This window comes from Loxodonta africana, chromosome 9 (assembly GCF_030014295.1).
Source record: "Loxodonta africana isolate mLoxAfr1 chromosome 9, mLoxAfr1.hap2, whole genome shotgun sequence".
Lineage (NCBI taxonomy): Eukaryota > Metazoa > Chordata > Mammalia > Proboscidea > Elephantidae > Loxodonta > Loxodonta africana.
The window spans coordinates 92,987,081-93,014,030 of NC_087350.1; the positions used below are offsets into that span (position 1 = coordinate 92,987,081).

A 26,950-nucleotide genomic window follows, 5' to 3' on the forward strand; every position below is an offset into this window, starting at 1 on the left:
TCCTTCACAGTAAAAAAAAAAAAAAAAAAAGAACTCTAGAATTCCTGTAATGGCTGTTAGGATCAACACTTGGATTAATGATTCCAGAATCCCTAGGATTATGTGACTACAGATAGCTAGCCTGTGTCGATAGCTGGGGACAGTGGTGTTTACCTTATTCTTGGTGTTCAATTTCCAGGGAGAAATTTTTTGTTTTGGTTTTTGAAGACAAGACTTATTTGTCTTGAAAGCTCTTTGGGAGAACCTTAGCTTTATCTTTTTGTTCAGAATTTTCTTTTCATCACCTTGGTAAAATGTAGAGCTTTATAAATTTTTTTTAAAGAAGTGACTCTTGATTTTGAGATTATTCAATATGCATATTCCAAATTCACAATGACTTAGAAAATACATTTGGATGATATGGATAAATGGTACTTGGTTTCCAAGCTTTCGCTGGTGACTTATGGCTGCTGTTAGCTATTGAACCACAAGAGTGGGGAAGAGGATCAGGCTAAGTATTTTTACTTGATATTTGACTTCCTACTGCTCTTTTTAAAGAATCTGTACTCACTTATAATAATCAGAAATATGTACTTTATAAATAAGATGTGATTTAGATTGTCATAAGAATGAGTAACAGTGTAGAAATTCATATAACGCGCAATCAGTATTTGCAAAAGAAGTACAGGAATTTGAGACCAGAAGTTCTTTGTTGTGGTAAAATCCTGTTAGAAAAAACCTAGTTACATTGTACTTCAGGCATATTGAAGGTGGGTTGGGTTCAGATACAGTCTAGTCATGAGTGGAGTAGAGAAGAAAGAGTATGGCATTTGAAAATGCCCAGGAGTTCTGGGTTCAGGTCTTGGCTTTACCACTTCCTACTTTTTTTTTTCCTTTTCTTTCTCATTTGGGGAAGCCATTGACCTTGCTCCCCATGTGTCAGTCAGTTTGTCCTACTGTGAATGCTGGAAGCTGTGCCACTGGTATTCAGATATCAGAAGGGCTACCCATGGACGACAGGTTTCAGCTGAGCTTCCAGACTAAGACAGACTAGGAAGAAGGACACGGCAGTCTACTTCTGAAAAGCATTAGCCAGTGAAAAGCTTATGAACGGCAGCAGAACGTTGTCTGATACTCTGCCGGAAGATGAGCCCCCTAAGTTGGAAGGCACTCAGAATACGACTAGGGAAGAGCTGCCTCCTCAAAGTAGAGTCCACCTTAATGATGTGGATGGATTCAAGCTTTCAGGACCTTCATTTACTGATGTGGCATAAATCAAAATGAGAAGAAACAGCTGCAAACATCCATTAATAATCTGAACCTGGAATGTACAAAGCATGAATCTAGGAAAATTGGAAATTTTCAAAAACAAAAGGGAATGCATAAACATAGATACCCTAGGAATTAGTGAACTGAAATGGACTGATATTGGCCATTTTGAATCAGACAATCACGTAGCCTCCTACGCCGGGAATGACAGCTTGAAGAGGAATGATGTTGCATTCATTGTCAGAAAGAACATTTCAAGATCTATCCTGAAGTACAACACTGTCAGTGATAGGATAATATCCATACACCTACAAGGAAGACCAGTTAATATGACCATTATTCAAATTTACGCACCAACCACTAAGGCCAAAGATGAAGAAATTGAAGGTTTTTATCAGCCTTTGCAGTCTGAAATTGATTGAACATGCAATCAAGATGCATTGATAATTACTGGTGATTGGAATGTGAAAGTTGGAAACAAAGAAGAAGGATCAGTAGTTGGAAAATATGGACTTGGTGATAGAAGCAGTGCTGGAGATTGCATGATAGGATTTTGCAAGACCAGTGACATCTTTTTCATTGCGAATCTTTTTTCGCCAACATAAACAGCGACTATACACATAAAAAAATTTTTTTTTTTTTTTTTTTTAATACACATAGACCTTGCCGGACGGAATACATAGGAATCAAATCGACTACATCTGTGGAAAGAGACAACAGAAGAGCTCAATATCACCAGTCAGAACAAGGCCAGGGGCCACCTGCAGGACAGACCATCAGTTGCTCATATGCAAGTCAAGTTGAAACTGAAGAAAATCAGAGCAAGTCCACGAGAGCCAAAATACAACCGTGAGTATATCCCACCTGAATTTAGAGACCATCTCAAGAACAGATTTGACGTGTTGAACACTAATGACTGAAGACCAGACAAGTTGGGGAATGACATTAAGGACATCATATATGAAGAAAGCAAGAGGTCATTGAAAAGACAGGAAAGAAAGAAAAGACCAAGATGGATGTCAGAGGAGACTCTGAAACTTGCTCCTGAGCATCAAGCAGCTAAGGCAAAAGGAAGAAATGATGAAGTAAAAGTACTGAACAGAAGGTTTCAAAGGGCAGCTTGAAAACACAAAGTATAATGACAATGTGCAAAGAGCTGGAGATAGAAAGCCCAAAAGGGAAGAACACGCTTGACGTTTCTCAAGCGGAAAGAACTGCAGAAAAAATTCAAGCCTGGAGTTGAAATAGTCAAGGATTCTATGGGGAAAATATTCAACGATCCAGAAAGCATCAAAAGAAGAGATGGAAGGAATATGCAAAGTCATTATACCAAAAAGAATGTCAGTGTTCAACTGTTTCAAGAGGTAGGATGTGATCAGGAACTAATGGTACTGAAAAAAGAGGTCCAAGCTGCCCTGAAGGCATCGGCAAAAAACCAAAGCTCCAGGAATTGACGGAATATCAGTTGAGATGTTTCAGCAAACGGATGCAGTGCTGGAAGTGCTCACTCGTCTTTGCCAAGAAATTTGGAAGACAGGTCTCTGGCTACCGACTGGAAGAGATCTATATTTATGCCTATTCCCAAGAAATATGATCCAACCAAATGCGGGAATTATCAAACGATATCATTAATATCACACACAAGCAAAATTTTGCTGAAGGTGATTCAAAAGTGGCTGCAGCAGTCTATCAACAGGAACTGCCAGAAATTCATGCTGGATTCAGAAGAGGACGTGGAACCAGGGATAATCGTTGCTGATGTCAGATGGATCCTGGCTGAAAGCAAAGAATACCAGAAGGCTGTTTACTTGTATTTTATTGACTATCCAAAGGCATTCAACTATGTGGATCATAACAAATTATGGATAACATTGCAAAGAAGGGGAATTCTAGAACACTTAGTTGTGCCCATGAGGAACCTATACATAGATCAAGAAGCAGTTGCTCGGACAGAACTAGGAGATACTGAGTGTTTTAAAGTCAGAAGAGTGTCAAGGTTGTATCCTTTCACCATACCTATTCAATCTGTATGCTGAGCAAATAATCTGAGAAGCTGGACCATATGAAGAAGAACAGGGCTTCAGGATTGGAGGAAGACTCATTAACAACCTGTGTTATGCAGATAACACAACCTTACTTGTTGAAAGCGAAGAGGACTTGAAGTACTTACTGATGAAGATCAAAGACCACGGCCTTCAGTGTGGATTACACCTCAACATAAAGAAAACAAAAATCTTCACAACTGGACCAGTAAGCCACATCATGATAAATGGAGGAAATATTGAAGTTGTTAGGATTTCATTTTACTTGGATCCACAATCAACACTCATGGAAGGCAGTAGTCCAGAAATCAAAAGACGCTTTGAATTGGGCAAATCTGCTGCAAAGGACCTCTTTCAAGTTTTGAAAAGTAAAGATGTCACCTTGAAAACTAAGGTGCACCTGACCCAAGCCCTGGTATTTTCAGTCACCTCATATGCATGGACAATAAATAAGGAAGACCGAAGAAGAATTGACACCTTTGAATCATGGTGCTGGCTAAGAATGTCAAATATACCGTGGACTGCTGAAAGAACAAACAAATCTGCCTTGGAGGAAGCACAACCAGAATGTTCCTTAGAAGCAAGGATGGCGAGACTGTGCTTTACATACTTGGGATGTGTTGTCAGGAGGGATCAGTCCTGGGAGAAGGACATCATGCTTGGTAAAATACAGGGTCAATGGAAAAGAGGAAGACCCTCAATGAGATGGATTGACACAGTGCCTGCACCAGTGGGCTCAGGCATAACAAGGATTGTAAGGATGGTGCCAGACTGGGCAGTGTTTTGTTCTGTGGTACATAGGGTCGCTATGAGTCGGAACCGACTCAACAGCCACTAACGACGACAGCAATGACCTTGCAGAGCTTCAGGTAACAATTATGTCTATTGGAAGAAGAATCTGAATATGTTACTTGATTAATGTAAGGTTAAAATTAAACATTATAACACCAGATAACTGAAAAGAAAGAATGGAGAAAATCTTGCTTGTCTTGGTATCATCTGTTGTGCCTTTATATAATTAAGGAATCCAGTGAATATTTGCTGACTCGATGAACTCACTTTAAATGTAAAATCCTATAAAGTTTCTATCTCCTTTGAGTCTGTTCCCATACCATCATTTTAATGCATCGATAACACTGGACTTACTAGGAATACAGCAGTTTAGCAGCAGATATCCCCTTTATCATATTCTGCTTAGGATAATACTAAAATTTTGCTTACCTCAAATATGTTTCTCATTGACAGTGGCAGTCTTCCTAGTGATGCAGTGAGGCAAATTAAAAACTTACTAGGTGGGGGAGAGGTCATTTGGGGACAAACACTGTCAGAGTTTAATCAGTTTATAGGTAGTAGAAATTTGACTGACTCATTATTTCAGCTGGCCAGGAGTGCTTGAGGGTTCAGGTCAAAGACACATTCAGTGAAGTGGTCATCTGATGGGGGATGTTGCTGATAGTACCTTTGCTTAAGGAAGTAACACCACTAAGCTCCTCGCTGATTCATTTAGCAAACCTTTGAGTGCCTGCAGTGTGCTGGGAACTGGGAGTAAGGGCTCAGAAGCCAGCATGGGAGGGGATAGTTAAGCAGGACAGGGTTTTCACTTTACCCAGTGATCCAACTCTGATGTGCACTGCTGTGTAGGAGACTGACTTCATGAGGCCAAAAAACTGCTTCTCTGAAGTGATGGATAACTTGAAGATTTTAGAAGAAGGGCACCCATACACGTCTGAAAAATATGACTGTTAAAAGGCACAGTCACTTCACACACCCAGAACTTCATTGCTTGTCCCCTCTCAGGGGTTTCAGGAGCCCCATTTAATTTTCTCTCACTATTAAAACAGTGATTCTCCACCTTGGCTGCACGTTAGATTTTAAGGAAAACCCTGTTACTAATGCTTCAACGAGCCCTGGTGGTACAGCAGTAACACATGGCTATTAACCAAAAGGTGGGTGGTTTGAATCCACCAGTGGCTTCGTGAGAGAGAAGACCTGGCGATCTCCTCCCATAAAGATTACAGCCAAAAAAACCTTATGGGGCAGTTCTGCTCTGTCACATGGGGCCACTATGAGTCAAAATTGACTCAATTTCAACTAACAATAACAACCAATGTATCATCCCAGACCAGTGAAATCAGAATCTTTAGGAATGCGGCTTAGTCATGAGTTTTGTTTGTTTGAAGCTTACTACATGATTCCAGTGTGCAGCCATGGTTGAGAAAGAACGTGATGAGAAGCTGCTAGAATGCGGGTGGAAGGGCGGTACCAGTATGGGGGAGAATTGGACTCAACGCTAGTACAGTTGACAGTTTAATTTATTTTGTCATAGAGTAGCAGTATGACAAAACAACACATTTGGCTTGTCTTTTCTATTCCCTGTTAAATTTGTAGCACCTTCCTGAGTTAACTTCCTAAATGAATGTTTAAGAAGAACTCTTCATTATTGACTATTTAATGAATGAACACGTAGTTACTTTCTGTCGTCTGTTGATTAGGATGATTTATTTCCATCAATAATGTTTTCATTATTGCCTCAGCAACCTAGTTGGGTAGGAATTGCTGTCCTCATTTTAGAGATACGGAAGCTGCAGATCTTAGAGGTTAAGTAACTTGTTCAAAGCCACATAGCTTTGAACAATGGCAGAGCCAGGATTGGAACTCATGTCTATCTCCAAAGTCCACATTCCTACCATTGTAAGCTGCTTCCTTGACCAGATTTTGTTAGGTTTAGGCAGTTTGAACCTGCTCAGTGACAATAGAGGTACAGCACATTTCATAAAATGGTACTGTGCATGCAGTAGACACATGATAAATGTTTGTTGAACTAGTAAAAAGCTGAATGCTTGAAAATAAAATGTTTTTACATGGCTTTTTTTTTTTGTTAGAACTCTGAGTAAAATAAAACTAAATTTTAGTGTGAAGAAAAAAAGGTTCTCGGATACATTTAAGCACTCTCCTTTAAAAAAAGAAAAATACAATCTAATAAGACAGCATAAGTTAGCAGTGCTTTTCCCAAATTCTGATAATGGTCTCCAGGATACAATCATAGGTTTTTATGTTTATTAGGTACATAATTTACTTACTTAGCCTTCTATTTCTTTTATGTAGTAATGAGAAACCACATTAAGGTAAGCAGAGTGGCTATTATAAATACTTACATTCATAACCACGTGGAGCTAAGGTTTCCCATTGAGAGCCAGTCCCTCACTTCTCTGTGAAATTGACTGATGCAAAAATGATATTTAATAAAAGCATTTGGACCTTTATTGAATATCTTCCAGGAAACCTTCAATTAGTTTTACTTGTCTTTTAGTAGATTAAACTTTTCTTATGTCCATTTTGTCGTCTAATCTATGGTGTCTCTCACCTTTTCAAACCAAGAAACTTTCCACTAGTTGAAAAGTTGACACTTTTAGGATTGACTTTAGTTTTGAGTGCGTTCCATTGATTTCAACCCCACAGTCTGTTATTTTCAGTCCCACTGTTGTTCATACATGAGTATACATGATACTCCATGTGTCTGTCAGTTTGTCCTACTATGGGGGCTTGCGTGTCACCGTGATGCTGGAAGCCATGCCACCGGTATTGAAATACCAGCAGGGTCACCCGTGGTGGACAGGTTTTAGCTGAGCTTCCAGACTAAGACAGACTAGAAAGAAAGACCTGATGGTCTATTTCTGAAAAGAACAAGCTGGTGAAAGCCTTAAGAATAGTAGCGGAACACTGGCTGATAACAGTGCCAGAAGATGAGCCCCTCAGGTTGGATGACACTCAAAATATGACTGGGGAAGAGTTGCCTCCCTAAAGTAGAGTCGACCTTAATGATGGGAATGGAGTCAAGCTTTCAGGACCTTTGTTGGCTGATGTAGCATGATTCAAAATGAGAAGAAACAGCTGCAAACATCCATTAATAATTAAAACCTAGAATGTACAAAGTGTGATTGTAGGAAAATTGGAAATCGTCAAAAAATGGAATGCATAAACATCGATATCCTAGGCATTAGTGAGCTGAAATGGACTAGTTTTGGCCATTTTGAATCAAACAAACATACGAGCTGTTGTGCTGGGAATGACAGCTTGAAGAGGAGTGGCGTTGCATTCATCGTCAAAAAGAACATTTCAAGGTCTGTCCTGAAGTACAGCACTGTTGGTGGTAGGATAATATCCATATGCCTACAAGGAAGACCAGTTGATAAAGCTATCATTCAAATTGACACACCAACCACTAAGGCCAAAGATGAAGAACTTGAAGATTTTTACCAGCTTCTGCAATCTGAAATTGATTGAACATTCAGTCACCTTGCGCTGATAATTACTGGTGATTATGATGTGAAAATTGGGAATAAACTAGAATTGGTAATTGGGAAATATGGCTTTGGTGGTAGAAATGATGCTGGAGATTGCACGATAGCATTTTTGCAAGACCAACAAGTTCTTCATTGCAAATACCTTTTTTCACCAACATAAATGGTGACTATAAACATGGACCTGGCAAGGTAGAATACACAGGAATGAAATGAACTACATCGATGGAAAGACATGACGGAAAATCTTGATACCATCAGTCAGAACAAGGCCAGGAGCTGACTGTGGAACAGACCATGAATTGCTCACATGCAAGTTTAAGTTGAAACTGAAGAAAATTAGAACAAGCCTGTAAGAGCCAAAGTACAACCTTGAGTATATCCCTCTTGAATCTAGAGTCCATGTCAAGAATAGATTTGATGAGTTGAACACTGATGACGGAAGACCAGATAAGTTGTGGAATGACATCAAGGACATCATACATGGAGAAATAAGAAGCCATTAAAAAGGAAAGAAAGAAAAGACCAAAATAGATATCACAACAGACTCTGAAACTTTCTCTTGAACTTTGAGTAGCTAAAGCAAAAGGAAGAAATGATGAAGTAAAAGAGCTGAACGGAAGATTTCAAAGGGCAGCTTGAGAATACAATGTATTATAATTAAATGTGCAAAGAACCTGGAGTTAGAAAACCAAAAGGGAAGAACACGCTTGGCATATTTCAAGCTGAAAGAACTGAAGAAAAAGTTTAAGCCTTGAGTTGCAATATTGAAAGGTTCTACAGGGAAGATATTAAATGATGCAGGAAGCATCAAAAGAAGATGGAAGGAATACACAGAGTTACTATACTAAAAGGAATTGGTCAACATTCAGCCATTTCTGGAGGTAGCATATGATGAAGAACTGATGGTATTGAAGGAAGGAAGTCCAAACTGCACTGAAGGCATTGGCAAAAAACAAGGCTTCAGGAACTGATGGAATACCAACTGAGATGCTTTAGAAATGGATGCAGCACTTGAAGTGCTCACTTGTCTATGCCAAGAAATTTGGAAGACACAGCTACCTGGCCAACCGACTGGAAGAGATCCATATTTATGCCTATTCCCAAGAAAAGTGATCCAGTTGAGTACAGAAATGATCAAACAATACCATTGATACCACAGGAAAGTGAGATTTTGCTGAAGATGATTCAAAAGCAGCTGCAGCAATATATTGACAGGAAAATTCCAGAAATTCAGGCCGGATTCAGAGAGGATGTGGAAGGAGGGATATCATTGCTGATGTCAGATGGATCCTGGCGGAAAGCAGAGAACACTGGAAAGATGTTCACGTGTGTTTTATTGACTATGCAAATACATTCGACTGTGTGGATCATAACAAATTATGGATAACATTTGAAGAATGGGAATTCCAGAGTGCTTACCTGTGCTCATGAGGAATGTGTACGTAGATCAAGAGGCAGCTGTTGGTACAGAATAAGGGGATACTTTGTAGTTTAAAGTCAAGAAAGGTGTGTGTCAGGGTTGTATCCTTTCACTATACCTATTGAATCTGCATGCTGAATAAATACACCAAGAAGCTGAACTATATGAAAAACATGGTATCAAGATTGGAGGAGGACTCATTAACAACCTGTGTTATGCAGATGACACAACCTTGCTTGCTGAAAGTGAAGAGGACTTGAAGCACTTACTGATGAAGATCAAAGACCATAGTCTGTGGATGGATTACACCTCAGCATAAAGAAAACAAAAATCCTCACAACTGGACCAGTAAACAACATCATGATAAATGGAGAAAAGATTGAAGTTGTCAAGGATTTCATTTTATTCAGATCTAGAATCAACACCCATGGAAGCAGAAGTCAAGAAATCAAAAGATGCGTTGCATTAGGCAAATCTGGTACAAAAGACCTCTTTTAAGTGTTTAAAAGCAAAGATGTCACCTTGAAGACTATGGTTTGCTGGACCAAGCCATGGTGTTTTCAGTCAGGTCACATACATGTGAATACTGGACGATAAATAAGGAAGATGGAAGAAGAATTGACGCCTTTGAATTGTGGTGTTGGAGAAGAATATTGAATATACCATGGACTGCCAAAAGGGCCAACAAGTCTGTCTTAGAAGAAGTACAGCCAGGATGCTCCTTGGAGGCAAGAATGGTGATACTGCATCTCATATACTTTGGACATGTTATCAGGAGGGATCAGTCCCTGGAGAAGGACATCATTCTTGGTAAAGTGGAGGGTCAGTGAAAAAGATGAAGACCCTCAAGGAGATGGATTGACACAGTGGCTGCAATAATGAGCCGAAGCATACCAACCATTGTGAGGATGGAGCAGGACTGGGCAGTGTTAGGTTCTGTTTTACATAGGGCCGTTATGAGTCAGAACCAACTCGATGGTACTTACGAACAACAACAAAATATGACATCTCTCATTCTCTGAGAGTTAAAGCACAATTGATCCAGGGGTGAGAGGGCTCAAGTAATAGGGAAAACTGAAAAGAAAAAAAAAAAAAGGCTTATTTTGAATTGACCCTTACTCTAAATTTTTTTTTTCTCCCCATTTTCTTCTTCTCCCACATGTTCTAATTGACTTGGACATTCTCATGTAAACATAGCCCTTATCTAATAGATCACTAAACTCATTTAAAAAAAATTGATCCAGTTTCATTTTAAAGAATTTGTCCTCCAAAATAAATGTAAATACACACAATTCTTTATCATTTCAGACTCTGAGATAATTGTATTTGGTAAATATTGGAAATGTGTTGGGGTACAATTCACAGAGCGCTGACTGCCTCTCTGCCAGTGCTTGCCGCCTTCCCTTTTTATAGGTAAGGAAACTGAAGCTGAAGGGGTTGTGCCTGGTAAGCCCACTCTGCTCCTGGGAGGTTTGTAGCCACAGTGTCTGAAGCTGAGTGTGGCCTTGCTGCTGGTACGCTCCTGGCTCGGGCAGAGCTGTATGAAGAGACCCTTTGAGGATGTGTGCTTTTTTAAACAGCACTGTTTGTTGAGTTCTGACTGATGTTTAAACTTGCAAGTATAGTAGACAGGAGATGGAAAAAGAACACATGTATATTTCCAGAAGAATTAACGTAGAGTTCTCTTTGTTATTGAGAAAATATGCTGGTGTTAAATAACGAGACCTTATGCTTAAATGGAAGTGGATCTCTGTCAATGACGTAAAACTGATATATGCCTTTTCCCCTTCCCTTCCATCAGGACAGAGCTTGGGATATGGCTTTGTGAACTACATTGACCCTAAGGATGCAGAGAAAGCTATCAACACGCTGAATGGATTGAGACTTCAAACCAAAACAATAAAAGTATGTTTAAAAAGTTTTTATGTCTACTTTCAGAACTGAAGTTAAAAAAAATTAAAGTTTACTTGTAGTTTTTTCCTTTATTCATTTCTGACCCATATAGATACTTCTTCTGTAGGCATAACACTTTTTCATGCTCTCTGCATGATAGGAACTGTTTATTCGTGAGTACTGTGTATAATCTGGTGGCGCAGTGGTTAGAAGCTCAGCTGCTAACTGTAAGGTCGGCAGTTCGAATCCGCCAGCCACTCCTTGAAAACCCTATTAGGGCAGTTTTCTACTCTGTCCTAAAGGGTTGCTATGAGTTGGAATCAACTTGACGGCAATGGGTTTGGTTTTTTTAATATGTAATCACTCTATGAAACTTCCTGGATTCAGTCTCCTACTCTTATTGAGAATTACTTGGCCTATAGTTAGACGAACTTTATGACCTGTTCTTCTAGCACAGGAGCCAGATTGTAATATCCTGGGCTTTGCATGCCATATAATCTCTGTTAAAACTTTTCAATTCTGCCCTTGTAGCCCAAAAGCAGCTGCTTACAACACAGACACAGATGGGGCCTAGTTGTGTTTCAATAAAACTTTATTTGTGGACACTGAAATTTGAATTTCATATAATGTTCATAAGTCACGAAATAGCATTCTTTGTATATTTTCCTCAAACATTTAAAATGTGAAAACCGTTCTTAGCTCATGGGCCCTACAAAAAGAAGTGGCAGGCTGAATTTGTCCCTTGGGTTTGGTTTGACCCTGTTCTAGCAGATTCAGCTTGCTTTGAGGAGACTAGAAGAGCTTAATTGTCGCACAGGTTATCTTTTCCTGTCGTGTTTTTCTCTTGAAGACATATGGTAAATACTTTTGTGGGTATCTTTTTTTCTCTTTTGTGAATTTTTGAAACTCTTATGTAGGCTTTCCCTGCATAAGAAGTTAATCTGATCTGCAGCATGGATTTCTTTTCCTTCAGAAAATAAAAGGGATGTTACCTCTGGCAAACTCTTAGTACTTGTGCCATCAATTTACCTTCTCCTGTCCATGGTAGACATTGCCAATCAATCATGGCAGTTTTTCTCACAGTCTAGATGTGGTTCCCAAATATTTGTCAAAATAGTGTTCCTGGCCACCTCTCTCAATTGACTTACGTTGAAACCTATTTTCCACCCTTGATTTAAGCAGCCAGCCCAGACTATAGCCTGAAGTGGTGAGGGGAAGTTAGTCAAGGCTGACTGTGGCATCCATCTTGCTTAGAAGCTTGTCTAGAAGATTTGTGCTCATTTTTTTTCAGCTATCTGGAAATGCAGTGTCATCTTTGTGCTTAGAAGTTGCTTCTCTTAGAATTGTCAGTTCAGGTAATTTGTTATCCCTGCATAGCTTTGACATCTCATTCTTTATATTTATTGGCTCATAAGAAAAATGCCTACAGGCTCTATCTCATCTAAAGAAACCTATACACAGTGGCTCCCAAATAGACTTGAATATAAGGTGATCAACCAGTTGTCCTCATGAAGAGATCCACCCTTTAGTCAGAAAATGAACTGACCATAATATGTTATCAAAATTTGAGGAAAAATATTGAAATTGTTTTTACCAATCTGGACTAGTTTTTCCAATTGTCCATACTTCTCTGTAATTTTTGATTGTGTACCAGAGATAAATCTTTTAATAGTATCACTAACTAATAAGTGAGTGCGCTTAGAAAAAAGATGTCTAATTTCCAGTTACCTTCAGACTATTTTGTTTGCTCTAGCCTACTGAAGATTTTTGTGCCTCTTCCCCTGCCAACTCATTTTAAATTGATTTCCTGGATTGCTGCTAATTTATCTTAGTTCTGAGGCCTTGAGTTGGGCTTACAGAAGGAACTGGAGTAAATGGTTGGAATGGTTCTTCCCAGGAATTGGCCATTTCCCAGTCCAGAAATAGTCTCCCTTATTTCATTGTAGTGAGTCAATTCTTTGGCTTATACATCCTCACTACAAATAAGGTCTAGAAAAAGGTGGAAGTGCAGGAAAGATGGGTCACCATAGGAGACTCATCCGTAGCCTACAAGGGTGACCACAGATGACAGCTGCTTCCTCACTGAACTTCACCGGCCTTCTCTCTTCAGGGCCCAGCTGCTCAGGCTGAAATGTGGAAGAAAGGACATCAGTGCCTTGTGGCTTTTACACTGTGACATCTGCTACTTCTCTTCTGATTTTCTGAAATGGGGGTGGGTGTGGTGGGTAAGCAGCAGGCTACTTCTTTCCCCACCCCCATTTGGTTCCTGCAAAAATATCAGATAGCAGCTGGTATCCTCAATTTGGCCCAGACTTCTCTGAGAGGCAGAGCTGACCATTTTCCAAAACTATATAGCACCATTTTTGTCTGTTTTTTTTTTTGTGTGTGTGTGTATTCTCATTTTCAATTTGACATGTTTTGTGGTGTTGTAACAGTGTCTTGGGCTAGGTTTTTCTGTTGTTTATTGCTTTAAGTACCTTTTGGAAGCTGCATGTAAGCCTTTCAGTTCCCTGGGATAGTATTCCATAAATGGCTCCCTTTTTCCTTCTTCTGGTCCATTTTAGTGATGGTTCTTAGGGTTTATTTTTTTTTTTTTTGTACATGCTGCTTTTCACTCAGAATTTTGTTGTCTCCCTGATGTTTTACCATATCATTTAAATACTTTTTTGAGGAATGACTCCACTGCTATAGCCTCCTGTTCACTATTGTCGATTGGCTGCTTCACCTGCAGGTTGATGGTTCGCAGCTCTATAGGGTTGCTATGAGTTGGAATCGACTTGACGGCAGTGAGTTTGGTTTTGGAGCCCTGGTGGCACAGCGGTTAAGAGCTTGGCTGCACACTAAAAGTTCAGCAGTGAATCCACCAGCTGCTTCTTGAAAACCCTATGGGGCAGTTCTGCTCTCTCCTGTAGGGTGGCTGTGAGTTGGAATTGACTCGACAACAATAGGTTTTGTTTTGTTTCTGTACATATGCTCTTGTAGCTCCCACTTTGTGGCATACCCCTTCCCAGTATTTTGTTTATTAAATGTATTTTTGTGAAGGTTTACACAAGCAGTTTAGATTTCCATTCAATAGTTTCTACACAAGCTGGTCAGTGACATTGGTTACAGTCCTCACAATGTGTAAACATTCTCATTTTTCCCGTTCTGGTCTTTCTGTTTCCGTTAATTTAGTTTTCCTCCTCTCTTACCTTCTAATCTTTGTTTAAAAATATATTGTTACCTGTTTGGTCTCGTATAGGTTATTTTTTAAAGGAGCACAGTACTTTTAATTTTCATTATTTTTGAGCTAATTTGTTACTTAGCTACAAGGTGACCTCGGGTTAGTTTCGGTTCAAGGTTTGAAATATCTCAGGGCAATAGTCTTCGGGAGTCTTCTAGCCTCAATCAGTCCAGTAGGTCTTTTTATTTATTTTTTTTTTTTAAGGAATTTGAGGTTCTGTTACACATTTTCTTCCATTCTTTCAGGGTCTGTCTATTATGGCCCTGATTAGAATGATCAGTAGTGGTCGCTGGATACCATCTAGTTCTCCTTCCCACTGTTCTTTAGCTTGACTGTGGCCATCCCATCTTTTGGTGCCTAGTTGAAGTCCTTCCTCAGCTGTTTCCTTGTGGGGTTGTTCCAAGTTTGGTTGGATTCTCCCTTCTTTGGAACCTGTACCCTTTATCCAAGAGGAACTGTAGAAGTTTTGGGATGTAAGAAACCGTATGTAATTTAGGCCTGAGCACTACCCTTTGCTCACCCAACCCTCCATGAATCCATGAAAGAATTGAGACCTTGGTGGTCATATGGTTTAGTCAAGACCAGGCAGTTGAAGACAAAGCTGTGACTCAAATCCTTGTCTTGATATTGACACCAAAGCTCTTGTTGAGATACCATGCTTTCCTTTAGAAAGCTGCAGTAGACTAATTAATACATACTTTATATACAAGTGTATGAGTATTTGTGTACTCCTTGAGTTCAGGTGTTTGCTACGTCTGCCAAACCACTTACCATTTGTTATGCATTTGGTAAAATTCCTAGGTGTTTGAATTTTGAAACATTGAATCAAGTGCTGTGAAAGCTGGTTTGTTTAGCAGTTTCTCCTGGGGCTCCCTCATAGTTTTAGCCTAGTTGGATTCTGAGCAATAGATAGATGATGTGTTGAATAAATGACAAATATTTACCACTTCTGCAGTGAGTGAAGCAAAGCCCCTCGGCACTGTGAGATCCAAAAGGACTTGTTTCCAAACCTGGCTGCATCAGAGGTACAAGGAAAGCAAGTTAGAAATACAGGTTCCAAGACCTACTTCGGACCTACTAGATAAATCTCCAGAAGTGAGACTCAAGAATCTGTTCTTTAATAAGCTTCCCATGTATGACAGCAAATCCTAGTGCTTAGGAACCACCAAAATGTACCTTTTGAATTGGCTGATTCCCTATATATTTGGTATTTTTGTGTGTGAAGTTCAGTTTGTTTTCTAGCTTTTGTCTTGATACTCCTTTGGTAGATAAAACCCAGTGGTACCACAGAAGAAACAGACCTGGGGAACTGCTTCTGTAAAGATTATAGCCAAGAAAACCCTATGGAGCAGTTTTACTCTGTAACATGCAGGGTCTTCTAAGTCACAAACCAACAACAAAAAACCAGGTAAACGGCAGAGTACTTCTAACAGGACTGTCTTTTTACAAAGTGTACCATAGAAACTAGGAAAACTTAATATATTCCAGGATTTTGAACCCGTTCATTCCAGTTCAAACCTTTGCTGAGAATTTACATTTCTCACAAGTTCCCAGCCAATGCTAATGCTTCATGGTTGGGGAGCAATTCTGAGCACCACTAGTAGATCTGTGGTTCTCAAAATTTATAGTACATAAGAATCACCTGGGGATCTTGCTAAAATGTAGATTCAGATTCAGTATATCTGGGGTGGAAACACACACATTCTCAGCAGGGGTTCAAACTGATTGGAAACCCTGATACATTCACTTAAATTACAATGTGAGTCACTATTTTAAGTAGTAGCATTCACAGGTTAAACTCCCAAGTGGTTATTCTTTTTCTAAGGATTACTTGTTTTTTTTTTTTTGATTGGATTGATGTCCTAGCATCTTATCTTGCTGGTGACATCACACCATCCCTGAACTACATGGGAGGGAGTTGTTGTAGTGAAAGCCTGCCCACATTGTCCCTGATACTAAGATGGTACATACAGGGTGACTATTACAAGATGTTTCTTAACGTCTAATATTGGGAAGGTAATGATAAGGTAGTGTGTTTACAGTGTATGCATCTGGGGGCTGGGGTGAAATATAAAAAATTCTTCATGGTAGTGTCAAAAATTGTATGCTGGGGCCTCACCAAGAACCCTCTGGGAGTTGCTGTGGGGACCCTTCGTTTTGTGGACTATTCAAGGGATGACAGATTGTGACTAACGTGTTCAGTCTTTCATGTTCTTCACTCATTCTGTTTTCAGGGAAGTCTTAATAAAATCTAAATCACATGTGAGCCATTTATGGCTTGAACCCTGTACTTGTCACTTCTTTTCTTGGTTACTGGTAAACACACACACACACACACCAAAAACTTTTGTTAATGGTATCAGACTTAAATTCATGATTAGGAAAGTAAAGTCATTCATTTCCAAAGATACTTGTAGACTTTTTTCTCCTTCGACACTGTGGATAGTGATTATCTTGATCCTTGGACCACGTATGCAGTAGAGTGGAAGCCTTGCCCTCAGCATCTCTCCCAACATCTCCCCTCTCTACAGGGAGCCTAGGAAGCTTTATGGTCTCAAAAATGGGCTTGTCTTATCTGGAAAGTAGGTGTTATCATCTCAAGGAACAGAACCTTTTGGTATTATTGGTAGATGCTACCCCTAGGAACCTCATTTCTTCCTACCAATCCAAAGAAAAAACCCTATCTTGTAAGATAGAAAATGATACTGGTGAGGCATGAGCTCCTTGGCTCAAGTAGACACACAAGACTACGTGGGCAGCTCCTGTCTGGAGGGGAGATGAGAAGGCAGAAGGGGACAGAAGCTGGCTGAATGGACACAGGGAATACAGGGTGGAGAGAGGAGTGTGCTGTCTCATTAGGGAGAGAGCAACTAGGAGTATATAGCAAGGTGTATATAAATTTTTATATGAGAGACTGACTTGATTTGTAAACTTCTACTTAAAGCACAATAAAAACAAAAAAACCCGTGTCTGGCAGTACTATCAGTATAGGAAAACCAAACTAAATTGGTCTTGATTAAGTAGATCTATTTCTTAATCATTCTAGCATAAACCTACTTTGTTTAAAAATTATTAACTGGTATAAATATGAAATTTCTTATGTATTCAAATAGATAAAGCACTGATTTCAGCACATAGGGAAAAATTCTGTGATAAAAAATTGGAATGTTCATCACTCATAGTAATATCTATTTCATAAAGAGTTCATTTGTTAGAACACGATTTAAGTAAAGCAAATAAACCATAGTTCGAGGTTACTGTACTGCTTTTAAATTTCTGTGGAGTTTTGTACCTTTCCCTGACTAAACTCGTTAAAATTGCACCTTTTCTCAATTAGTAAGCATCATGATCGCAGACTTTTTTTTCTGTGTAGCATGAACTTTACCCTTAATATAGGAGGAATATGAGTCAGAATTGACGTGATGGCAACTAACAACAACAGCAGCGTAGAAAAAATACTTCTGAAAACTTACCCTCCCTGAAAAAGTGATTTCACTGGGTGTGTGATCTTGGACAAGGCTTTTAACCAGTTAAATTTCCATTTAGGTCTATGAAATGAAGTATTTATTCAGCACTGAGAATGTTTATTACCTGCCCCGTTTTCTTTTTTAGTTCCCATGGTCTGTCACCTTGAAGATTACGAAAAGGTTTTACTGTTTTTTAATGAACGCATGCTTGTCGTATTTAGTTCACTGATCAAGTGCAGCACCCAGCCCTGAGGAGATAACAGTTTTAACTGTGCTTCCCTCCACCTCTGTAGAGGCCGTGGCACAATTTGTGTTGGGAAGCACTTTTCTAGCTCATCTTTCTCCTAGTACATGGTTATCAGGGGGTGGAGTTGGTTTTTATCTGTCGTTGTAAGTTGTTATTTAATAAAACCTAATTCTAACCATGGGGAAATGTTGTGTAGATGCTACACAAATCAGCTTCCATCTGTAGAGGAGGAGGGAAGGCACAGAATCCAGAATGTGAGGGAAGCTAGACAGAGTGCTTTCCACCTGGTAGGTGCTCTGTGAAAATACCTGCAGCATCATTCTAGGGAGTTTGAGACCAGAGAATTCTAGACTAGCAATAATGCTGGGAGCGCATACCTGTGGAGGGCACAGAGGTAGGAAAGCAGGTATTAGGGAAGCCATGTAGAATTTGCTAGAGCAGAGAGCAGGATTGGGGAATAACGTGGGAATGAGCCTGGGGACAATAAGGGATCTTAAAAGGTGAGTGTGCCAGCCATGGCGTTGTAGTTTATTTTGTGAGAGAGAGAGAAATTTTGAGCAGGGCAGTGATGGGGTTGGGTTTGAATATTAGTAGAAAATTCACTCTGGCTCAGGGTAAGCTCCACTTTGTATTTAAACTCCACATCTCTCCCAACATCTGAATGTACCCCGGTGTTATCTGGCTTGTGTGCTTGGTGTTATTTTCTGTAAAGTACCAAGTGTAGGTATTTGGAGAGAAAATGTGGGTCTCAAAAATTGATAAAGCATCTCCTATAAAGTACCCCTCATCTCGGAACTTTTACGTAGACTATTGTTTACCTTGCCCAGATTCAGGAAATTTGGACATAATATCTGAAGGACAGGCCTGAAGTTAACTGAGAACTTATGCTCAGATCTCTACCTATAGAGAGGAAAAAAAAAAAGAAGAAGAAAACATACCATGAGTGGAGGCAAAAATACAAACTGCGTTTTTCACCTCTCAATAAAGACCGACTGAGTGTGCATGTTTTTCCAACTTCATTTTTAACCCATAGTCTGGAACTTTCTAGAGCCATATATCAAATGTTTTAATAGTACATGGCTACATCTGATTATCAGAAACTCTCCAGTACAGTCACATAAAATTCTTTTATCTGTATTGAGGCCGGTGTGTTGTTACCTGCTGTTGAGTTGGCCCCTGACGCATGGTGACCGAGTGCACAATGGAATGAAACGCTGCCCAGTGCTGCATCATCCCCATGATTGGTTGTAGGTCAGACCCTTGTGATCCACAGTGTTTTCATTGGCTGATTTTTCAGGAGATTGCCAGGCCTTTCTTCTGTCTTAGCGTGGAAGCGCTGCTGAAACCTTTCTAGCCTCATAGCAACATGCAAGCCTCCATTGACAGGTGGTGGCTCTGCATGGGATGCACTGGCTAGGAATTGAATCTGGGTCTCCGTGAATGGAAGGTGAGAGTTGCAGATGCCTTTTTCATTAATGTATTACTTGTGTAATGCCCTTCATATGTTTTTAGTGCTCCATTATCAGCTTTGGGTTTTCACACAAAAAGCCCCAGAGGTGGTTACTTGTCTTGGTAAGTAGGTGGTAGGCTAGCAGGGTCCAGAACTTGGATGTCCTCGCTTCACTCCGTTGGTGCTACCCTTGTTTCTTCCAAACTGTTTTCAAAGTGAGGACTTAAAAGATACTTGGAATTTCCAGAGGACAATAGCTTGACATTGTTTGAGCAGATTTTCAGCAGATATTTTTCCACGGTTGTTGGAGCAGGGCCTGAGCCTATACAGAGGGAAGAGTGAGGAAGGGGACCAGCTCTGCCTGCCTGTCCCTGCTTGTGAGCCCAGGGGGTTGGGGGTGCCGGGGGTAGAGTCTGTGCAGTTGACTGGACCCTTTTTCTTAAAGGGAAGTTTCCCTATTGTTTTGTTACCCTAGCATGCCCCTCGAGGGGTGTCATGGCTAGGCAAAGATATAAAATATGTGAAGTAAGGTCTATACCAGAAAGTCCTGGCTGCTTCGTTTCTGTAACCAGCATGGAGAATTTTAAGTTTATAGATTTCTCTACTGGACTTAGAAGAGTAACCACCTCTCTGAGTGTGCACTTGTATGAAGAATAGGGCGAAGTCTGTGAAAGTGTTTCTGTAGGTTTAGGAAATTGCTTCTGTTTTAGGGGGGAATGTCTTTGAAATTTAATCACTTAATATTTATCCAAACTTGGAATCTTTCAGCCAGGACTCTGATAACATCTTGAAAAGGGAAAATTATTTGTGGGCCTGGAATGATGTTAAGCATAAAATTGGGTTTGTAATCTTAACTGCTCATAATGCTAACTTCCTAAGAAAGAGTCCTTAATTACTTACTGTGTCTTCTTAACATTTTTATATGTCTTTCATCCTTTTTCCCTAGTTGTTTGGATTCATGCAAGAACAGTAGTCTCTGATGGGCAGTACTCTCTTTAACTGATGAAATGAAACTCAGGTTAAGTAACTTGTTCAAGACGATATGACTAATAGCACTATTGGGACCAGAAATTCTATGTCACATTGGCTGATGAGGGCAGCTTTTATGGTTTTCTTCTCATCTCCCGTTATTGAAATTATTTTGCTTAGAACCAGGTTGCAGATACTACTATAACTAAGTGTCCTTTTGGGGGCCTTCATTTGGTCTTCCAGACTAAGATAGACCAGGAAAAAAGGCCTGGCCATCTACTTCCAAAAACCAGCCAGTAAAAACCCTATAGATCATAATGGCCTGATCCCCATTGTGCATGGGATTGCCATGGGTTGGGGACTGATGCATCAGTAGCTAACAACAACAAATGTCCTGAGACCTCTTGACCCATATCTGTTAGATGTGATGAAGCAGAGCTGTGCCTGGTGGTGGCAAAGCTCTGTGGCTTTCAGACAGATCTCCAGTTTGAGAGGAAAACTGGAATCTGGAGGTCATAGCAAATAGTGAGTTACATCGATGTAGCTGTTTTAGTTGTAATTGAACAGTAAAATAATTATTAAAGTGACTTTCTGAATCTCTTACTTTATAGGAGACTATCCATTCTTCTGGAATGTTGTTCTGTCAGGTTCTTATAAGTCTCAGATGCTAGTTTAAAAATTACAGCAAAGCACATCAACATTTGTCCCTTTAAATTTGTGTGGACTCCTTAGAAAAGCATGTGTGGTTCATTTTCTTTGACCCCCTCTTCTGTCAAACTTTTCTGGCATTACCTTTAGCATCAGTTCTCGGCCATGAGTAACTACATCAGTGTTATTTGTGGAGTTTCCTCATGAAAGTTTCTTGACTTTCTGCTTATAGAGAAGCAGAGGGAAGGCAATATTTTGAAAATAATACAGAAAACCAGGTAACTGTCTGCTGCCTCCTCCCCCGCTCCCACCACTTTCTGTGAACAACAACTTTAAACACTGCACCAAGGACTTGGAGTCCCAAGTTCAGGATTTGTGCTCTGCCCTTGCTCTCTTGGTCTAGCTTTCTTACTTACAAAATGGTAGAGATAGTACTACTCTAGGTCCCTATGTGGCATAAACGGTTTGCACTCAATGACTAATATAAAGGTCATCAGCTTAAACCCAACCAGTGGTACCATGGGAGGAAGGCCTGGCGATCTGCTTCCATAAAGGTTCCTGTTGTTAAGGTGCCGTGGAGTGGATTCTGACTCATGGTGACCCCATCTGTGTGTGCAGAGTAAAAACTGCTCTACAGAGTTTTCAAGACTGACCTTTCAGAAGTGGGTTGCCAGGCCAGTCTTCTGAGGCACCAGCCACTAACCACCAGCTATTGGGTTAGTAGCCCAGCACTTAACCCCACAGAGCAGTTCTACTCTGTAACGCATGAGGTCGCCATGAGTTGGAATTGACATGGACAGCAGCTGTTTCGGTTGAGGGTATTTTGGGACCAGCCTGCAGAGTTAATTATGAAAGCGTTTTGCTATTATGTTATGCTTGACATTTAGAGGTAGAAGATACTCGTGCAGATCTGCTATTCACTGACTTAAAGCAAAGATCAAGAGTATTCAGTTGTTTCTTAATCTTCCTTTTCTATATTAAAGTTCCATTTTAGAAATCCAGATGGGAGGAATGAAGAAAAAGCTATCTTTACGCTGAAAGAAAGCAGTTACAATGTTTAGTTCCTTGGTTTAATATTGTTGAGTATTTTTGAATTTATCATAGTTACTTTATTTGTGTTATGGAGAAGTGGATTTTGGAAAATTGGTAATAAATCATGCTACTGTACCCTATTTTGTGGTCATTAATGTAAGGTGACTTCTACCCATGGGAATGAGAAGTTTAATCTTCCGGCGTAGGTTCTGGGTTGTCAGTGAGACTTGAAGTGGCCATCAGGTGAGCAGCCAGAAGGGCCGAGGGAAAACAGAGCACCTGTGTCGTCCTGGAAAATGACAATTCCGAGAAAGCTTTCGTTTTTAAGAGTTAGGCTGAATGATGACTATCTTTAGAAATTAGGCTGTTCCTGCTTTAGCCAAATGACTCTATTTATGTTTGTAGAAACATTCCAGAGTCATTGAGAGTGGCTTCAACTTGATAGACTGAAGCACAGCAGCCTTTTGGAAAAACTAGCCAGGACGATGGGCTCCTACCCCAGCAAGTCAAATCAGGCCAGTCTCAGTTCCTGAAACTATATTTGGATGGATTGGATGGGCCCTGTTTTACATTTTTGTATTTGCTGGTGATTTATGTTTGCATATGCTTTTCTTTGAAGCTACCTGAGAATTTGCCTTACTCGTTCAGAAACCAGCATCAGTGGATGACCAGGAGGAGGGCTTGGCATTTGTAATTTTTATGAGCTCTCCAGGAAACTCTAATACATCCTAAAGTTTCAGGATTACTAAGTGCTCTGCTGCTAACAGAAAAGTTGGTGGTTTGAACCAGCAGCTCCATGGGAGAAAAGACCTGGCGATCTACCCTTGTAAAGATTACAGCCTAGAAAAACCCTATGGGGCAGTTCTGCTTTATCACATGGCGTTGCTGTGAGTTGAAGTCGACTTGATGGCTCCAGACGACAACAACAAGAGACTGTCAGACATTAACGTTCATCAGAATCCCTGGGGTGGATGGTTGATAAAATGCAGATTCCTAGACCCGAACCAAGACTTGTCATTGTTGTTATGTTTGAGCCCATTGTTGTAGCTACTGTGTCAATCCGTCTCGTTGAGGGTCTTCCTCTGTTTTGCTGACCCTCTGCTTTACCAAGCATGATGTCCTTCTCCAGGGACTGATCCCTTCTGGTAACATGTCCAAAGTATGTGACACATGGTCTCACTATTCTTGGTTCTAAGGAGCATTCTGGTTGTACTTCTTCCAAGACAGATTTGTTCATTCTTTTGGCAGTCCATGATATACTCAGTGTTCTTCACCAACACCACAATTCAAAGGTGTTAATTATTACTTCGGTCTTCTTATTCATTGTCCAGCTTTCACGTACATATGAGGTGATTGAAAACACCGTGGCTTGGATCAGGCAAACCGTAGTCTACAAGGTGGTATCTCTGCTTTTTAAGACTTTGAAGAGGTCCCTTGCAGCAGATGGGCCCAATGCAATGCGTTATTTGATTTCTTGACTGCTACTTCTGTAAGTGTTGATTGTGGATTCAAGTAAAATGAAATCCTTGACATTTTCAATTTTATCTCCATTTATCATGATGTTGCTTACTGGTCTGGTTGTGAGGATTTTTGTTTTCTTTATGTTGGAGTGTAATCCATACTGAAGACTATAGTCTTTGATCTTCATCAGTAAGTACTAGAAGTCCTCTTTACTTTCAGCAAGCAAGGTTTTGTTATCTGCATAACGCAGGCTATTAATGAGGCTTCCCCCAATCTTGATTCCCCATTCTTTTTCATGTATAGTTCAGCTTCTTGGGTTATTTGCTCAGCATACAGATTGAGTAAGTATGGTGAAGGATACAACCCTGACACATACCTTTCCTGACTTTAAACTATGAAGTATCCCCTTGCTCTGTTCCAAGGACTGCCTCTTGGTCTATGTACAGTTTCTTCATGAGTACAAGTGTTCTGGAATTCCCATTCTTTGCCATGTTATCTATAATTTATTATGATCCACACAGTCGAATGCCTTTGCATACTCAATAAAACACAGGTAAACATCTTTCTGGCATTCTCTGCTTTCAGCCAGGATCCATCTGACATCAGCAGTGATAGCCCTCGTTCCACGTTCCCTTTTGAATCTGGCTTGAATTTCTAGCAGCCGCCTGTCGATATAGTGCTGCAGCCACTTTTGAATGATTTTCTGCAAAATTTTATTTGTGCGTGATATTAATGATACTGTTTGATAATTTCCGCATTAGTTGGATTGCCTTTCTTGGGAATAGGCATAAATATGGATCTCTTCCAGTCAGTTGGCCAGGTAGCTGTCTTCCAAAATTCTTGGCACAGATGAGCGAGCACTTCCCAGTGCTGCATTGGTTTGTTGAAACATCTCAGTTGGTATTCCATCAATTCCTGGAGCCTACTTTTTACTAATGCCTTCAGTGCAGCTTGGACCTCTTTCCTCAGTACCATTGGTTCCTGATCATAAGCTACCTCTTGAAATCGTTGAACGTCGACCAATTCTTTTTGGTGTAGTTACTCTGTGTATTCCTTCCATCTTCTTTTGATGCTTCCTGTGTCATTTAATATTTTCCCTGTAGAATCCTTCAATAGTGCAACTCCAGGCTTGAATTTTTTCTTCAGTTCTTTGATCTTGCAATATGCCAAGTGTGTTCTTCTCTTTTGGTTTTCTAACTCCAGGTCTTTGCATGTCATCATAATACTGTCTTTTCGAGCTGTCCTTTGAAATCTTGTGTTCAACTCTTTTACTTTGTTTTTTTCTTTTTGTTTTAGCTACTGTACGTTCAAGAGCAAGTTTCACAGTCTCTTCTGACCATCTATTTTAGTCTTTTCTGTCTTTTTAATGACCTCTTGCTTTCTTCATGTGTGATGTCCTTGATGTCATTCCACAACTTATCTGGTCTTCGATAATTAGTGCTGAACGGGTCAAATCTGTTCTTGATATGATCTCTCAATTCAGGTGGGATATACTCAAGGTTGTACTTTGGCTCTTGTGGACTTGTTCTCATTTTCTTCAGTTTCAACTTGAACTTGTATATGAGCAATTGATGGTCTGTCCTGCAGTTCTGACTGATGATATTGCACTCTTCCATTGTCTCTTTCTACATATGTAGTCTATTTGATTCCTGTGAATTCTATCTTTTTATGCAGGGCATATGTGTATAAAAAATAGTCACTGTTTATGTTGGTGAAAAAAGGTATTTTCAATGAAAAAGATGTCATTGGTCTTGTAAAATTCTATCATGCAATCTCCAGCATTGTTTCTATCACCAAGTCCATATTTTACAACTACTGATCCTTTTTTGTTTCTAACTTTCACATTCCAATCACCAGTAAAAATCAATGCATCCTGATTGCATGTTCGATCAGTTTCAGACTGCAGCACGTTGGTAAAAAGCTTCAGTTTCTTCATCTTTGGCCTTAGTGGTTGTTGCATAAATTTGAGTAGTACTCCTGTTAACTGGTATTTCTTGTAGGCATATGGATATTATCCAATCACTGGCAGCACTGTACTTCAGGATAGATCTTGAAATGTTCTTTTTGACAATGACTGCAATGCCGTTCCTCTTCAAGTTGCCATTCCCGGCATAGGAGAGCATATGATTGTCCAATTCAAAATGACCAGTACCAGTCCTTTTCAACTCAGGAATGCCTAGGATATTGATGTTTATGCATTCCATTTCATTTTTGATGATTTCCAGTTTCCTAGATTCATACTTCATACATTCTGTGTTCTGATCATTAATGGATGTTTGCAGCTGTTTCGTCTTATTTTGAGTCGTGCCACATCTGTAAATGAAGGTCCTAAAAGCTTGAAAGCTTGACTACACCCATGTCATTTAGGTCGACTCTACTTTGAGGAGGCAGCTCTTCCCCAGTCGTATCCTGAACACCTTCCAACCTGAGGGGCTCATCTTTTGGCAGTATGTCAGACAATGTTCCACTGCTTTGTATAAGGTTTTCAGTGGCCAGTTCTTTTCAGAAGTAGAACACCGGGTCCTTCTTCCTAATCTGTCTTAGTCTGGAAGCCTAGCTGAAATCTGCTCATCATGGGTGACCCTGCTGGTGTTTGAATACTGGTGGCATAACTTCCAGCATCACAGCAACACAGAGGCACCCACAGTACAACTGACAGTTACGTCGGGATTGGGGTGGGGGACCAGGTTTTAGGGAATCTGATTATGTGTAGAGTTGAGGCCAAGGCAGTTGCATTTTAACAGCTACAACAGGTGATTCTTTGACCTGAGAACCACACTGTAGTGGCTCTTAATGATTTGCACTTGGGGAGGTCTGTGGTCCTTGTTTCAAGCACATTAACTGATTTATTATTTGATTGTGAGACAGTGTTTAGGGGAATTTGCAGTATGATGCTTCAGGGCCCACTTATTTAGAGTGTTTCGTAGTACAGTCATGTGTTGCTTAATGTCCATGATATGTTCTGTGAAATAGGACATTATGGGATTTGGACATTGTGGGAACACCGTATTATATACCACATAGAGTTCACCTTGATGCGTGGCTGGCAGAAGCTGTCTTCAGTCCGTGCAGAGAGCATATCCCGTAGGTCGAGTGTGTGTCATAGACCATTCTCCACATGAGTCAGTGGGACCCCAAAGGCAAGGCCAAGATTTTGTTGGCCTTATTGCCAGAAGGATGTAGCCAAGAGGGTTGGGAACTTGGCTGACTATCACCACCAGTGCTGGGCACAAAGCTCAGAGAAGGGCCCTGTTCCAGAGGCTGGCACCCTGCAGGTTCCAGAGACAGCCCAGGAGGCTGGCATCCAGCAGTCTGCAGACCCTGCACAGGTCCGTATTATGAAGCTTTGAAGATATTTCATGCCCCGGGTTGGGAGTCATGCAGAGGTTAAAACGGAAGCCTTAAACCCTGTTCTTAGAGGTCCTTAAACTGTTATTCTTACAGGTCCTGCTTCTTCCCCTGGGTTAAGAATTACGGAATGGTGGGCTCCTTTCTTTCCCTGTGTAAAATGTGTGCACACATGAATTTAAAGAGTTCTAAAAAAGC

General features: G+C 40.2%; 1 protein-coding gene across 1 annotated transcript in view; it reads left to right on the top strand.

Moving 5' to 3' along the window:
* The window catches only part of ELAVL2 (ELAV like RNA binding protein 2), a 106,040-nt gene that overhangs the window by 40,963 nt on the left and 38,127 nt on the right, over positions 1-26,950 (top strand). The window contains exon 3 of the mRNA XM_064290423.1: positions 10,816-10,919. Coding sequence (XP_064146493.1) covers positions 10,816-10,919 — 104 coding nt within the window. The remainder of the gene's footprint in view (positions 1-10,815; positions 10,920-26,950) is intronic.